General features: G+C 31.2%; 2 protein-coding genes across 3 annotated transcripts; both read left to right on the forward strand.

Moving 5' to 3' along the window:
- Window positions 1-60: 60 nt before the first annotated feature.
- Window positions 61-9,072, forward strand: LOC132951581 (uncharacterized). Its single transcript, XM_061023358.1, has 4 exons — window positions 61-3,629; window positions 6,821-6,889; window positions 6,982-7,071; window positions 8,939-9,072. Exons 1-4 carry the CDS (start codon window positions 2,655-2,657, stop codon window positions 9,023-9,025), a joined length of 1,221 nt encoding a protein of 406 aa, XP_060879341.1. The 5' UTR covers window positions 61-2,654; the 3' UTR covers window positions 9,026-9,072.
- Window positions 9,073-9,194: 122 nt separating this feature from the next.
- On the forward strand, window positions 9,195-14,904 carry LOC132951580 (gustatory receptor for sugar taste 43a-like). Of its 2 annotated transcripts, XM_061023357.1 has the most exons (4): window positions 12,974-13,927; window positions 14,437-14,505; window positions 14,578-14,667; window positions 14,817-14,904. In XM_061023357.1, the coding sequence occupies exons 1-4, from the start codon at window positions 12,974-12,976 to the stop codon at window positions 14,877-14,879; spliced, it is 1,176 nt and encodes a 391-aa protein (XP_060879340.1). In that variant the 3' UTR covers window positions 14,880-14,904. The 2 variants fall into 2 exon arrangements, with proteins under 2 accessions (XP_060879339.1, XP_060879340.1); XM_061023356.1 differs by lacking the exon at window positions 12,974-13,927 and adding an exon at window positions 9,195-10,555 and having other exon boundaries at window positions 14,578-14,887.
- The last annotated feature ends 893 nt before the right edge of the window (window positions 14,905-15,797 follow it).

Consider the following 15,797-nt stretch of genomic DNA (forward strand, 5'->3'; position numbering starts at 1 on the left):
ATTAATTAGGTACATTATCTTATAAAAAAAAATTAAACTAAGGCCGGGTTGCATAAACGTTCTGTAATAACTTACAGATCTATGAGTGCAATAACGGCTCTGTAAATAAAATTAGGTGTTGCTTGAACGCTCGGTAAAGTTACAGGCTCTGTAAATTATCGGCTACCGGACCTGTAAACTGCAGGGCCGGTAACAAATGTACAAACTGTTTTTTATGCAACCCGGCATTAATATTGTTTTACAAAAACAAATATTGATCAATTGTTAGTATTTAAAAGCTTATTTTTATTATAATTTTATTATACAATTAGTGCACTATTAAAATTATCTTTAAATAGTTACAACATGATGTACAAATCAATTATAGTACCTAATGTGCAGTGTGCTAACTAAAACGTTTTGATCTAGTTTTTCAAAAACTTGACAGCTTAGTTACAATGAGAAGTAAGAAAGTGGTAATATTATATTTGATTGTTAGTATTGGGCCCCTCGTTAATATGTCAATTGACCTAAATATTCAAAAGTATAAAAATAATGGAATACGGACATCCGGCCGAATCCAAACGGCCGACGGCTATATAGGCCGACAGTCAGATAGCCGAAACTATTTTAGCCGACAAGGTCAAAAGGCCGACACTACGAAAAGCCGACACTAAAATAAATTAAGTATAAGCTATACATTTTCAATTCGATAACGTAGTGTTGTCTTTTGTTGTAATAATGTTATCGATAACTTATCGAAATTTAACGATACCTAATACCTATAGCCTGTATTTTGCCATTAGTATATGTTTTAATGACCAGTAAACAACAATGTTGTTACGAACGTTTATTCGAAGACCTAATATCAATTTGTGATGATTTCGGTTTCGATGTTTCACCAAAATGTATTATAACAGATTTCGAAAAAGCTGCAATTAATGCAGCTAATAAAGTATTTCCAGAATGCCAACAAAAAGGGTGTTTTTTTCATTTAGGCCAAAATATTGGGGTGTATCGTATAATTGAGGAAATGAGAAAAGAGCAACAACACGTTGTGGGTAAGATAAGTTCACGAATAAAAATATTCTACTAATATTACAATAAAATATAATTTATTTATACATACATTTTGATTCCAGGGCAAATTCAAATTATTTTATCCGGACAAGCAAGGCCAAAACAAAGTTCAAAGTACGTAAAACGTCAAAACCAAATTCAAACTATTCTAAATGATAAAGAAAACAGAACAACCCTCGAGACAATAAGAGGTATTGCATACAATTTGCACTATTAATTTTTATTTATTAACATTTAACTATATAACATAATTATCAATTATAATTTTATAAACTATTAGTATTTTTTATTTTTTATGTATAAATATCAAATTTTTTAATTTTTAAAACATATTAGGAATATAAAATGTACTCAATAATAATTTTATTTTTAAGAATAAGTATCACCTATATATATATATCTGTGTGTGTGCATAATTTACCTATCTCAACATAAAATTACTTAATCGGCCATTTAATATGTCGGCCTAATGCGTGTCGGCCTATAAATTTGTCGGCCATTTAGTATGTCGGCCTATTGCGTGTCAGCCAAATGTCTGTCGACCAAATGTCTGTCGGCCGATTGTACCACACCCAAAAATAATGTAGGTATAAGGACGAAAGAATAAAATAATATTGCGTTTACATGTAAGTACCTGCCTAAGTACTATTATATCAGCCAACTAAAATAATTACTCTGGTAAGGTAAGATATACTTATATAATATTATATATGTGTACCTATATAGTATATACTGTATATTATATTAACACTCAAATATTGTAACCTATATATATATAATTACATGACAGGTCGACACGTCGTTAATTGAACGGATATATTATTTTGTTTGCGGTTGGAATACATTGTCTGGTCGACGTTCTCGCCGATTGATTGATTGATTGTCTCTATACTGCACAACTATTCATCGTATTTATAACTCATATACAAACCATCGCTTGTCGACTTGTCGTTGCTCTCAGAACCTAGTAAAATCAACTGTTGCGTCGAGTGATCACATAACGCACCTCGCCGTCATCAATCGGCATAACACCTGGCACATTAGTTCAAAACCGAAACGAACGGGAATTAATATTCTTACTTATACTTTTAAAAACGAGTCCGTACTCTGTATATTAATAGTTCGGATTTTCGGAAACTGCACATTAGAACGGAACGGAATCGAATTAATATCGGACAAGAAAGATTTAACGGATTTCGGAGTGTTCGTACGTGCTTATATTTTTAAAGAATTCGGTTTTAATCAAGTCGAACTTTCTGCTGTGAATCACTGCGTTATACTTACCCAAAAATAATTCTTATTGCAGGTATTTAATTATCATGAAAATATAAAGTAACAAATTTATGTTTTAATTTAAAGTTAAAATTCTTAAAACGTTACAACACAACAACTATTACAATTTACAATGGTCTAAAATAGTGGTACCTACCACCTACGACTGTACGTACAACACAATATAACAACTTGTTATTAACAAGTAACAACCGCAACTACAAACCAACACTTAATCCTAACCTATATATATATATATATATACGCGAACTCGGTGGAACTCTCAGGTGTGCGCAACTTAAACGTGTGCCCCCCACACTTATATGGCGACGACGTCCACGGTACGGGGCGGCGTGTTGATGTGGCCGACGGCGTGTTTCTGGGGCGTATGTGGCGTGTTTACCTTGGACATGGCGTACAACCGGTTCGACCGATGGTTCTCGGCGTCGGTGCTGGCGTCGGGCGTGCTGAACATCGCCATCACGCCGTGGAGCGTATGCGTGCTGGACGGCTGGTGCGACGACCACCTGTCTACCACGTACCGGCGCCTGTACACCCGGTTGGTGGCGTTTACGTGCCTGCTGTCCCGGGCGACCGTCGTGTACAAGGTGCGCAGACATCTGGCCGGTTTCAGGGGCCGGGAGGAGGCGTACGAACGGAGCTGGCCCACATCCGGGGCGCACCGGCGCCGGTACCGGGCGTACGCGTCGTCCGTGGTCGCGGCGTACCTGGCCCTCGTCGTGCCCGTCAACCTCACGCGACTGTACCTGCTGTACCGGTACGAGGAGTACGGCGACTCAATGCTGCTGCTGTTCTTCTTCAACATGTACCTGCAGAACTGGAGCATGTGCTGCTTGGAGACGCACTTCGCGCTCCTGTGCTTCGGCGTCTACCTAAAGTTCCGGGCCATCAACGACGAGCTGTCGGCTGTCCGGTCGGACGTCATGGTCAGCAATAGGTATCCGGTGGCGCTCCGGTCGTCGTCGCCGGCGTTAGTGGCCGCGACCACGTCCGTGTTGCAAGACCCGCGTGGCCGACCGATGGAGACAGCCGTCGAGGAGCTCAGGCTCAGGCACGGGCTGACGCGTGAGTCGGTCGAACAGCTCAACAACATGTTTGGTGGCCAACTGGCCCTGTCGCTCATCACCCTGTGCATCATGATACTGTTCGACATCTACAACGAGGCATTTCACGTGGGCGGCGGGATTTCAAGATCGAAATTCATCTTCGGCTGGATTTTCCAATACCTGTTTCGGTTCTTCGTGATCGTCATCACGGCACACAGCACCACCCAAGAGGTGAGAGTGAACAATGTCTGAAACCACTCAGTGATAATAATTATAATTATAATTATAGCGGTATGCCGTCATATTATGTATTATATTGACGCGCAGTCAAGTCAGACTTTGACGTTTTGTGGATTTAATATAATTAATTACCTATTTAATATTAAACTGATCTAAAAAAAAAATAGTTCTATTTTTTGTTTATAGCCTTATAGGTAAGCTATTGAGTCGAACGTTTTTCCTTTATTAGAAAGAGATTATCTAGTTAGATCAGATCGTATTAAAACATTAAAAACCTTACAATGTCAAAATTCTACTTAACCCCATTTTACTGCACACGCCAATAATAACCAATACCCATATAACATTGTACTTAAGTACATATTATATACCTACCACAGTACCACCTAGATACTATATTATACGTGAGCGAAGGAGCTGATTTTGCCGTGTGGATTGAAAATGTAGATTTTCGGTATTTTTTTCAAATGTGTCCTTTGTCTCTGGCTCTATACATAATACATATGGCCATATAGGTACATATATATTTGTCATATTATGTGGATATTATTGCAGTGTTAGCCAAATTCTTAATTACAACTATTATTATATAATTATTATAATTATTTGATCTTTTTTTAAGTTCCTGGGTACACTTATACAGTTATATTGAATTTATTATAGCACAACAACTTAATAAGATTGTGGAGTACCTATATCATAGTCTATATAATATATTCTATACTAAAGGGGTTGGCTGCAATTAGTTTCTATGATAATATCAGATAATTTGAAAAAAAATAAACAGATTATATTAGTATTTTAGACTATACCTATACTTAGGGCTGACGGTATTGAAAATAATTTTCGGCATTACGGTATTGATTTCAATAGCGGTTTGAAACGGTGTACCGAAAAACCGAAATGTTTGGGTATACTGAAACCGAAATGATTCGGTATACCTAAATACCGATATGGTACGGTGGGAGATGGTAAACTGTGGCAAAATTAACCTTTTTCTAAAAGTTGATATGTAAACTGCGGCAAACAAAAATTTTACATTATACAATCTGCGACAAAACCGATAAGATACATTATACAAACTGCGGCAACTTATTTTATATACCTTTTATATATGTATACTACCTATATAATACATATCGATACGATAACCTATATATTATACGTTTATCGGTTGCATGCACACTTTTGATTTTAGCCCTAAAAAGGTCGATAGCCAAAAACCGCACAGCTTATCGGTCATTGTATAATAAATTACCGTACATTTATAGTGGGTTAAAACCGCACACTATTTTTAGTGAAAATAGTGAAAAGATAAGATTATATGATATGTACTATATGTACTATTGTTTCAATTTTGGGAAAAATTTTTACGTGACGGACATCGTATAAAGTTTTTAAAAAACGTCGGCAGTCGGTTTCAGCCAATCAAACTTTGAAAGTTTTAATTATTTTTTAAATTAATATTTAAAATTTTTGAATATACCTATATACATTTTTCGTTTTACATTTTTTAAAAATTATTTAATTTTAAATTATTGAATATATACATTTTTAAGTTGACATTTTTTTAAAATTGATATTTAAAATGTTTAAATGTATACATTTTTTTTGATGAACTGTGAGAATAATGAGAACAAATAATTAATTATACATATACATATGCGTTTTTTGTTTATCGACCTTTTTGGGGTCAAAATCATAACTGTGCGGTTTTTGGATACGAAAATTTTTAAAATTGTGCGGTTTTAACCTATTAAATGTGTGCGGTTTTAACCTACCAAAAGTGTGCGGTTTTTGGAGTCAACGCGTAGTTTATCGTTTAATTAGGTATAATACGTATTTTATCGGTGGCCTAACTTCATGATCGATAACGTTTGTAGTTTGTACGCTATCTTGTAACATGAACATTACCTAAAATAGTATACGCCATAGAAGTCTCTAGAAACTCATAGAGTATTAGGCGTAAAAATAAAAAAAAACCAATTTTAAAATTGAAAAATATTATTATTACTAAAAATTATTTTAAAAGATCATAAAGTGATCGTAAAATCAAAAAAAAATGTTTAAAAAATAAAATAATAATACAATAGGTACTTAATTAACATTTTGTTTAACACTGTTAATTGTTTGCCATTCTGGCTAAACATTGTTGTAAATTCCATCACGTTGAATAAACTTTTAACTCTACTAACATTTAGCACTTGTAAGTAGATACTAACTAGTATTATCAAAAGTAAAGGAACCAATATTACCGATATGCTTCGTTAAAATTTAAAAATACATTTGGATTTACCTTACCAATTTCTACGCAAGACGCAACATCACATAATTAATTAAATGATAAACGTACATAGGTACACATGGGTAGGTATATATGATTTAGGTACTATAATATAGTATAGGTATATAGAAGGTATATAAAATAAGTTGCCGCAGTTTGTATAATGTATCTTATCGGTTTTGTCGCAGATTGTATAATGTAAAATTTTTTTTTGCCGCAGTTTACATATCAACTTTAAGAAAAAGGTTAATTTTGCCGCAGTTTACATACAGCCTGTACGGTTAGGGCTGACGGTATTTTCGGTATACCGGTATTTTTAAATTATTTTGGTAAACGGTATACCGTAAAAAACTGAATGAACGGTTTTAGTGCTGTTTTCTAGTATCAATGGCAATATTATAGATTATAATATTATATATTATAGTATATAATAAAGTATATAATGTGAAACACTAAAAGAAAAAAATATCGATACTAGTTAGATTTTATTTATTATTTTGGTATACCGTACCATATCGGTATTTAGGTATACCGAACCATTTCGGTTTCGGTATACCGAAACAGTTCGGTTTTTTACGGTATACCGTTTACCAAAATAATTTTAAAATACCGGTGTACCGGTATTTACGGTATACCGAAAATACCGTCAGCCCTATACCTACTAATATATTCAGTTTATTATAGAAATATTGAATATATTCCTTTTCGGTGTATGTTATTTTTTTCACTTTCCAAAAGATTTATATTTTATACTATGACAAATATTTTTTTTAACTATAATTACTATTTTACTATCAAAACTTAAATTTTGGTAAAATAAAACGTTAATAAAATTCAAGTGTAACAAATAACAATGTACACGTTTGTATATGTTTGTATATGTTTGTATATATTTCAGGGCTACAAAACTAAAGTGCTTGTAACAGAAATAAATAATCGGCATTTAAATAACAATACAAAATATGAGGTTTGTTTATTCTTGTTATACAATTTTGTATAATATGTACTATAATATTATTATAGTTAGTATATATTATATTTTTTTAATGAATTTTACAGTTGCAATTGTTTCTGAAACAAATGAATCACCAATCCATTGATATAACTGCGTGTGACTGTTTCACCTTAAACGGTCATCTCGTCGCTTCGGTAAGTTATGACATCAAATACCTACCTACTATGTGTTGTTAGAAAAATGTGTAATTTATTCTCTAACTATTACATTTCTATAGGATAAACACATTAGTGCATTACAATTTAAAGAATTTTTTATTGTGTACATATCTAATATCCAGCGCCACGGTCCAGCTAAGTAAAAAAAATATAGCGGCGGCACAACAGTGTATTATTATCTCGATGCAGGAGTTGCTAATTTGTGTATATGTTTGTGTTTATTTTAAACGGACCTAACTAATTATCTACTAAATCAATTATTAACACCTAATAAATTGGAAAAAACTGAAAAATTGGGCATACGATCCTTTTGGAAAAATCATCGAAATCTTACTGTTAGAAATTCAATATTATTAAAGGAAACGTGCAAACTTTTTAATGAGAAATTAAAATGAAATCTGGAATCACGACGGCCGAATCTAGATTGTCGTTGTCGTGCTGACCGGTTCCTCCACTCCATTTCGTATGTACTCGACGCATTTCATTATTGCTATTTAACGTATTTATTGTTTGTTTCATTTCAGTATCGACTATCGCTTCATTAAATCACCTTATATACCTTAAATTTGTTATATTTTATTTACTGAAATTTGTTAAATTGTAATTATTACTAGCAGTATTAGTGTATTAGTGTGTTATTACTGTGTTCGCACTTTGCGTACAATAATATATTGGTATTATCTAATTACGAATATGCCAACTAAAGTGTACAAACAAAGAATAAAAAATTAGGAAAAGTACTTATTGAATAAAAAAAAAAAACTTAGTGATAATATAAATTCCCCAAAAAACTGTTGTCTCGACAGTTTTCTAAAAAATTGGTGATATCACAACAAAAACACTTCGTCGAACACCGTGTAAAAAATGACCAAGTAAAAAAAAAAACCGATCATTAAGCACTATAAAGATGTGTTATCATAAATAAATGCTAAGTAAATTGAATTAAAGTACTGCATTAATTTTGTTTCAATAATGTATTTACTTGGCGAGAAATTATATAGGGTACACATATCAGTGGCGGACTGGGAGAAAAAAACAGCCCGGTAAAATCATAATTTTAGAGGCCCTCAGTATACAACGGCCCTTTTTATAATATATATATAATATATATGTATATTTTTTTTTGTAAACACAATTTAGCTTTTAAATTTTTAAATATTTTAATTAATTGATATAAAACAAAATAAAATAACTATTGGAAATTTCTTAGTTAGAGTATATCTAAAGTAATTGTTATGTATGTAATTTAAACTACAATTTTCGCAACAATAATATCAATAAATATATATTTTATACGAGCAGCGGCCCACCAGGAAATTTCCCGGTATTCCGGTCGTCCAGTCCGCCACCGCGTTATATTATGACACAGCACACGAAATAACGTGAATAAAATAAACAAAAGGCATTAGAAGCTCATTATAAATTAAAATATTATAATGAACATTTCCACGAAAAATAATTTCTCACCAATAGTAAATAAATTATTGAAACAAAATAATTGTACTTTAATTCAATTTACTTACCATTTATTTATGACATCACATTTTTATAGTGCTTACATAGGCGGAAATATATAACAATTTCAGGGGGGCTAATATTATTAACATCAATGTGAGCGGGGGACTTCGATCCTATAAAACTAAAAAAAAAAGAGTGATTTGACGGACTTTTGGGGGGCTAAGTACTCTCAAGCCCCCCCCCCCTATTTCCGCCAACGATATGCTTAAAGATATGTTTTTTTTTACTTAACCGTTTTTTACACGGAGTTTAACGAAGTGTTTTTGTTGTAATAAATATTACGAATTATTCAATAATATTTGTGTAATTGTGTTATTTGTTTTAGGCCATTGCTGTCGGCACCACGTATCTCTTCGTTTTAATACAATTTCACTCAGAAATTACTCAATTTACGGATAACAAAAAATCATGAATATTTTTAGAACACAACAAAAATTATTAATATAAAATTATTATAGACGCGTTCTTAAGTATATTTTATTTTGGACTCTATGAAGTTTAAAATTATAACGCGTATACCTACGAACTTACCATAATAATAAGTAATAACAATATGTGCATCAATGCTAATAATGAGTTTACAAACGTAACAGTTTATTTGTTATTATACCGACCAATTATCTACTGATAGAAACAACATAATTAATTATTTACTTGCATTTTTAAACAAATAACCAAACTATGTAACGCTATAAAAAAATGTATATTAACACTGACGTGAAAAATGAGCACTGCGTAGTATAGTTAGTATATATACCTACCTATTTATTATATGTGGTGAGTGCACAATGCACATTAAAGTCATAACATAGTATGTTGTATAAATTAAAGGAGAATTGTTATAACATCTTTTAACTGCATATAAATAGCATAATATTTAGAACTTGAACTGATAATCGTTTATTAAATATTATATAGGTACCTACCTAAATGATGTAAAAAAAAATCTCACCGACATGTATCTATAAAATGTTTATTAATCTGCTGTACGTCATATATAATATTATACATGTGGTAATAGCACTACGTGACACCACTATTACCTCGAATGTATGGTATGACTTTATTGACTTTTTTCACCTTCGTCTTCGCAATAGTGCTTTTAGTCACCTGCGTCTACAATTTCGTCATGTCTCCGTTGGTCCTGTGCCTGTTGGACGGCGATTGTGCTGGGGTGTCGTTCACCTCAGTGCAAGGTATGTACTCCAGAATGATAGCCGTGGCCTGTTTCCTGTCCTTTTCCACGTTGCTGTGCAAGTACCGTACAATGATGCCGGTTTACGAGAAAAACATCGAAGCCTATGAGGTGTACTCGCCAACGACCGACACCGAACACCGTAATCGTTCACTGTTCAATTTGTTTCTTACTGTCTTGTATCTGTCCGTTATACTGCCCATCAACGTACTAAGGCTGTTTTTACTGAACAGAAGCGAGTCGGGTACAGTGATTTTGATATTTTTCGTGTTCATGTACCTGGAAAACATAGGAATGTCCATGACAGAAACGGATTTCATAATCAAGTGTCGCACGCTGTACAACAAGTTTTTCAAAATCAATCGGGACCTGGAACATCTAGGTCGGGAAATCGCGCACACGTCGATGACCATCGTAGAAAAGACGGTTGCCGTCGGACACCGAGTCGTCTACGACGGAGACTTTTACGGGTCCAACGACCACTCGATCGCAAATGCAATAGAAATAATACGTATCAGACACCGGTTGATTCGAGACGCTGTCTACGTGTTGATCAATTTGTTCGCCATACCCATGGGCTTGTCGTTATTTACTCTGTGTGTAATGACGCTATTCGACATTTATTACCAAGTTTTCAGCGTTATGGGTGCCGATTCGAGGTCGTTGATATTTATTTACATGTGGTTACTGCAATACTCCATCAGATTTTATATAATAGTAGTATCAGCTCACAACACGACTAAACAGGTAAACTTACTATCCACACAATGTGTATATAGAAACATAGAACACATTATAAGTTATAACATATTTATCATTCATTAGTACCTAATTAGGTACACTATAATATAGTTTATACAATAACTCTGAACCTTAAGTACATAACATTTAGGTAATTAGGTATCTAGATATATCAATCACTTATCAGTTATCACTATAAAGTATAAACACTATAATAGTTAATAGGTCACTATGTTGATTGTAGCACGTCAATTCTTTAGGTACCTTATACCAGTGGCGTTATTGTGGGAGAGAGGGTGGGAATTCCCCCCCCCCTTGTCATTAAACGGCTGTCGGGCCGAGTATGGTCTAGTTTTGGGCCTTCATATAGTAACTAATAGGTACCTAATATATTTAAGTATCCCTTTACATAATATGTATTAATTATTTAGTTATTGTTATCTCTAAAAAAATGGGGGTACTTATGCTTATGATAATAACCTTTGAAACTAACTAGTAAGTATAAAATTATGTAAGAAGGCTATTTTTATCGAGATAAAAATGCAATTGTAATGTAATTGCGTTAGCGAGCGGTTTTTTTTTCAGTTTTCTTTTGGGCCGGTCAAAAATGTTGCCCCCCTCTCAAAAACTGAAATTACGCCACTATCTTATACTAAATTTAGGTTAAAAATAGAGGCAATATCAAACAGCATTATATATACCTATTATAACATAAATAAATAAAAAAATCACAAAACAACATTTTAGCGTGTTCTAATTAATATCTCATTCCTTTCCTTAATATTATATGTTTAAAATATCTCTGTTATTTTTAAATATAAACAAAATACATGTTTAACAATTCAATTAGGGAAACAGTTAAATTTAAAACTTTGAATCCAGCAAGATGAATTAGAATGTATGTGGACAAAGTGAGAATTATAGGAAAGAATGGACTGAGGATGGAATATTTAAATAACTAATTAATGCGAAAAAACCCCAATCTTGTATAGTTACATAGGTACTATAATATTACCTAATTGAAAAATATTTTGTGTGCACTTATTTTATTTATTTGCGATGTGCAGATGTTTATCATTTATTCCTATAAATATTTCTTATATACTTTTAGGTCTATTATAATATCTATATACCTATATAATATAATATGTGTATAATGAATGTTTATGTTCGCATTATATATAATATAAGTTTACATATTATGAATCGTTATTATACTTGTCATAATATTATAGTTTAGCGTCAATCATCTGTAGGTTATTCATTAATTCGAAAATTATTCGAAGTACCTACCTACATTATACATAGGTACTATTTCATATAATATATAGGTACCTATTGGATATTATATAGCTAATAATTATAGTAGAATAATATTAATATGTAAATAATATTATATATATTCATATTTTGGGAGGTATAACATATAATTTCGCTCCAACAAATTTTTAGTAAAATGTTTTAATTTATTACGTTTATTTTAATTTGTTAATCTTAGATTATATTAGGTACCTAAATGGCTATGTATATATAATATATATGATTCAAATTTTACATTTTAATTTAATATTGTCCGTTTAATATTATAGTTAAGTCTATACTATAATACTAGCTAATGTTGATACTTTAATATAGTAGGAAGTCTCAAGCCTGTATTAATTAATAATTACCTAATATACCTACATACAGATTAGAGATAGGTAGGTAATATAATATTTTAAAATTTAGTTAACTACTTAAATTATTTTATTAGTTGACAAAAAATGGACATTATGTCTTTGAAAAAAATGATCTTACTTGAAGAGATTAATAGAATTAAAAACACAGTTTTTACTTATTAATAAACTGTATACAAAATTTCAAATTATTTTGGACATAATTAAGTTTTAATTAAAATGTTGTTGCTTTTATATGCTACTTTATAGTTAACATTGATCTAATTTCAAGTACTCAATTAAAATGATTATCAAGAGTGTATATTTATAATATATTATATATTGCCATTTAGGCATAAAAAATAAAATATCATTAAGTAGGTACATATAAAGTTACATTTTTAAGTTATTATAAATCAATATTATTAAATATATTTATATTTGTGAAAATTGTTATCGTGCTTTTTATAATATCGCTTATATCTTCTTATGATTATTTTACTACTAGCTGGTAGTTCCATAGTATGAGTTTTATTTTTACTTCTAACTAATTTAATATTCAAAGGGCGCAACCGATAAAATAAACATAACATAATAGGTAAATAAAATCATTATTTATGTATTTCTGATGTATTTTGACGTTTACACACACATGTGGTTTGTAGGTTCAGAAATAATGTACACAAAATTATGATAATATAGTCTTGAAATTATTCAAAAAAATAGTATGGGTAGCTTTTTTTTAAAAAAAAGATATAGGTAGGTAGTGATGTTTCGTTCAATACCGAAATGGTCAGTTTTTATCTTTGATATTTTTAGTGTTATATCTGCTGCTCACAACAGATGGCAAAAAATGTACTCTATGCTGTTAATTATATCTTGTGTATATGTTTTTTACACTACACCTCAAATTGTTTGCATATTGGAAAACAACTGTGACAACTCATTATCAACGTTTATAAAAGGCATGTTTGCGAGGTTGGTAGCTTTGACCTGTATGATATCAAGATGTGCGATTTTTTTAAAGGGTAAAACGCAACTGGTAATGTACAAAAGAAATGTAGACGATTTCCACGCATTTACACCGATGACATCTTCTGAAACAGATAGGTTGAAAAAAATGTCATCTCGGGCCGTACTGTGTTGCATATTACTCACCGTACCTGTTAATGTGTGCAGATTGTGGATTTTATATTATGTAGCAAAACAAACCGTTCCATTTGTCGCTTTAGTGTACATACAAAACTTTAGCATGTATTGCATAGAAACTCATTTCACTGTGTTGTGTTACATTCTTTATCAAAAGATCGTTGGGATCAACAACGATTTGATGGCACTTAAGATCGATACGATCGTGCGTAACAAATACCCGTTCGTGTCACTAACTGGAGAGAAATATGGGAAAAACGACAGTTCTAATGAATACAACCGAGAAGTTTTCCATTCTCTGATTGCCGGCCATCCAATGATTGATTTTTTGGAAAACCTAAAAGCCAAACATAAATTAGTTAGTCAAGCTGTAAAGAATTTAAACAACACGTTTGGAATTCATTTGGGATTGTCATTGTGTGCATTGTGTTTGTACACCTTATTCGACTTATATTATCACTTGCAAGAAGTATGGAAACACTCGAAGTATAAGATTCTAGTATACGGCTGGATTTTACAATACTTTGTTAGATTTTTACTTATCACTGTCCTAGCCCATATAACAACGAAACAGGTAATTTTAAATATATATCTATAAGCACTTACTATGTATGGTAATATAAGCTCGCCAAAATTGCGTTCAAAACAGCATACAGTACATTTTTGTAATTTTATAGAGTTAATTTCTATAGGTAGGTACCTAAAATGGGAATATCGTATTAAAACTATTTCTGATCACATTTGGTAGGTTTTTGTAATACTCTGTATAAGGGCACTGAACATTTTTAAAGTAACATTTTGGTAACACGTGTATATTGTATAATCTATTATATTCTATAATCTATGAAAATTCTTTAAAGAAAATACAATCAGGGACCAGGGTACTAAAAAAATAGGTATACACTATAGGTTAGGTTAGGTTACACATCATTTATAAAATAATTTAAAACAATAAGTTGTACACTATATTTTAACGTATAATAATATTATCTATTGTATATCTGTAATAGTGTAATGTAATATTGTATATCATATTATTATACTTAATAATTTAATTATTATAATTTAAAATGTTTGTTTTAGGCACTCAAATCGAAAATACTTATAACAGATATAAACAATCGTTATTTAGATAACAATACTAAGGAAGAGGTAAATATGTTTATACAAATTATGATATTTATCTATTAGAATTTAAAATCATATATGTATTTTCATTGACAGCTACAACTTTTCCTCAATCAAATTTCCAGTTGTACAATTGAATTTACCGCTTGCGATTTCTTCACTTTAAACACTCATCTGATCACATCTGTAAGTTGGCCATACGACTATTCGACTATAAATTGTATACATTATATTATATATACATTTCAAAAGCATTATGTACCTATACTAAAAACTAATTTATTCCACTCAGTATGGAAATGTTTTGGTTTATTTTCAATATGTTTTGTTTGTAGGCAATTGCAGCTGGCACGACATATCTCGTAATTTTATTACAATTTAATTCAGCAAACGATTAAAATTTTACCAAAACGAATATACCACTTAATTATATTTGAACTAATTTGTGAAATATTTTATTTTATTTTTAAAACAATCTTTTATTCAGTAAATTAACACAACAAGTGTTAAATTTTCATGTATATTAACGAATTTAGTCTCATCTATCTATATATCTATTTTATAATATATGATAAATATATATTAAAATACATTATGTATCTATATTGTATATTATATTATTATACTATTTGGTATTTCTTCAGGTTATAGGAAAGCGAAGAATCCACCACTTAGCTCACATTGCTGATAATTATTGATAAATGATAATATGCAATGTAATATATGACGTAGGTAAAATACTATATATCTACTTGCATTGTTGGTATATATTATAAGAAAAACCATCAGTTTTAATGTTAACTCGATCAATTCAAAAAGGAGGAAAATAGGTAACCACTCTACTGCTCTACAGTTGTACTAGTTGTAGATAACTCGTCATCTTGGAGTAAATCACTGTAATGTACCACACAGCATAATATTACTATTTATTATTTTATTAAATGTCTATTTAAAACTGCAAATCCAATATTTAATGTAAATATATTGTGTTCATCTCGAATTCAATGATAAATCATTATTCATTACATACGACAAATGATTCTGAGCGGAGACGACTTATATATTTTTTAGGCAAACCCGCGGGGGCTTCCCCGCACATCGTATTTTAAAGAAACAAATGTTTTAATATTATGATTTGAAAATCAACTGAATAAATCATATGAAAAACGAAATCAGTTGATTATAAAATATATTTTTAATACCAATATGGGTGTATCGTATATTATTATTACCTATGTACCTATTTACGAGGTTTGGCTAATAACGGGAATATCTGTTTCTAGCGTCAGAAGTAGTAAGCCAGGTATCATAAAAAT

This window comes from Metopolophium dirhodum, chromosome 9 (assembly GCF_019925205.1).
Source record: "Metopolophium dirhodum isolate CAU chromosome 9, ASM1992520v1, whole genome shotgun sequence".
Classification (NCBI taxonomy): domain Eukaryota; kingdom Metazoa; phylum Arthropoda; class Insecta; order Hemiptera; family Aphididae; genus Metopolophium; species Metopolophium dirhodum.

Excerpts from the sequence above, each read along its gene's own strand:
- LOC132951581 (XM_061023358.1), top strand. The coding sequence starts at position 2,655 with ATGGCGACGACGTCCACGGTACGGGGCGGCGTGTTGATGTGGCCGACG. Across the intron at positions 3,630-6,820 it reads CACACAGCACCACCCAAGAG|GGCTACAAAACTAAAGTGCT; the intron begins GTGAGAGTGAAC and ends TATATATTTCAG. Across the intron at positions 6,890-6,981 it reads ATAACAATACAAAATATGAG|TTGCAATTGTTTCTGAAACA; the intron begins GTTTGTTTATTC and ends TGAATTTTACAG.
- LOC132951580 (XM_061023356.1), top strand. The coding sequence starts at position 9,662 with ATGTATGGTATGACTTTATTGACTTTTTTCACCTTCGTCTTCGCAATA. Across the intron at positions 10,556-14,436 it reads CTCACAACACGACTAAACAG|GCACTCAAATCGAAAATACT; the intron begins GTAAACTTACTA and ends TGTTTGTTTTAG. Across the intron at positions 14,506-14,577 it reads ATAACAATACTAAGGAAGAG|CTACAACTTTTCCTCAATCA; the intron begins GTAAATATGTTT and ends TTTCATTGACAG.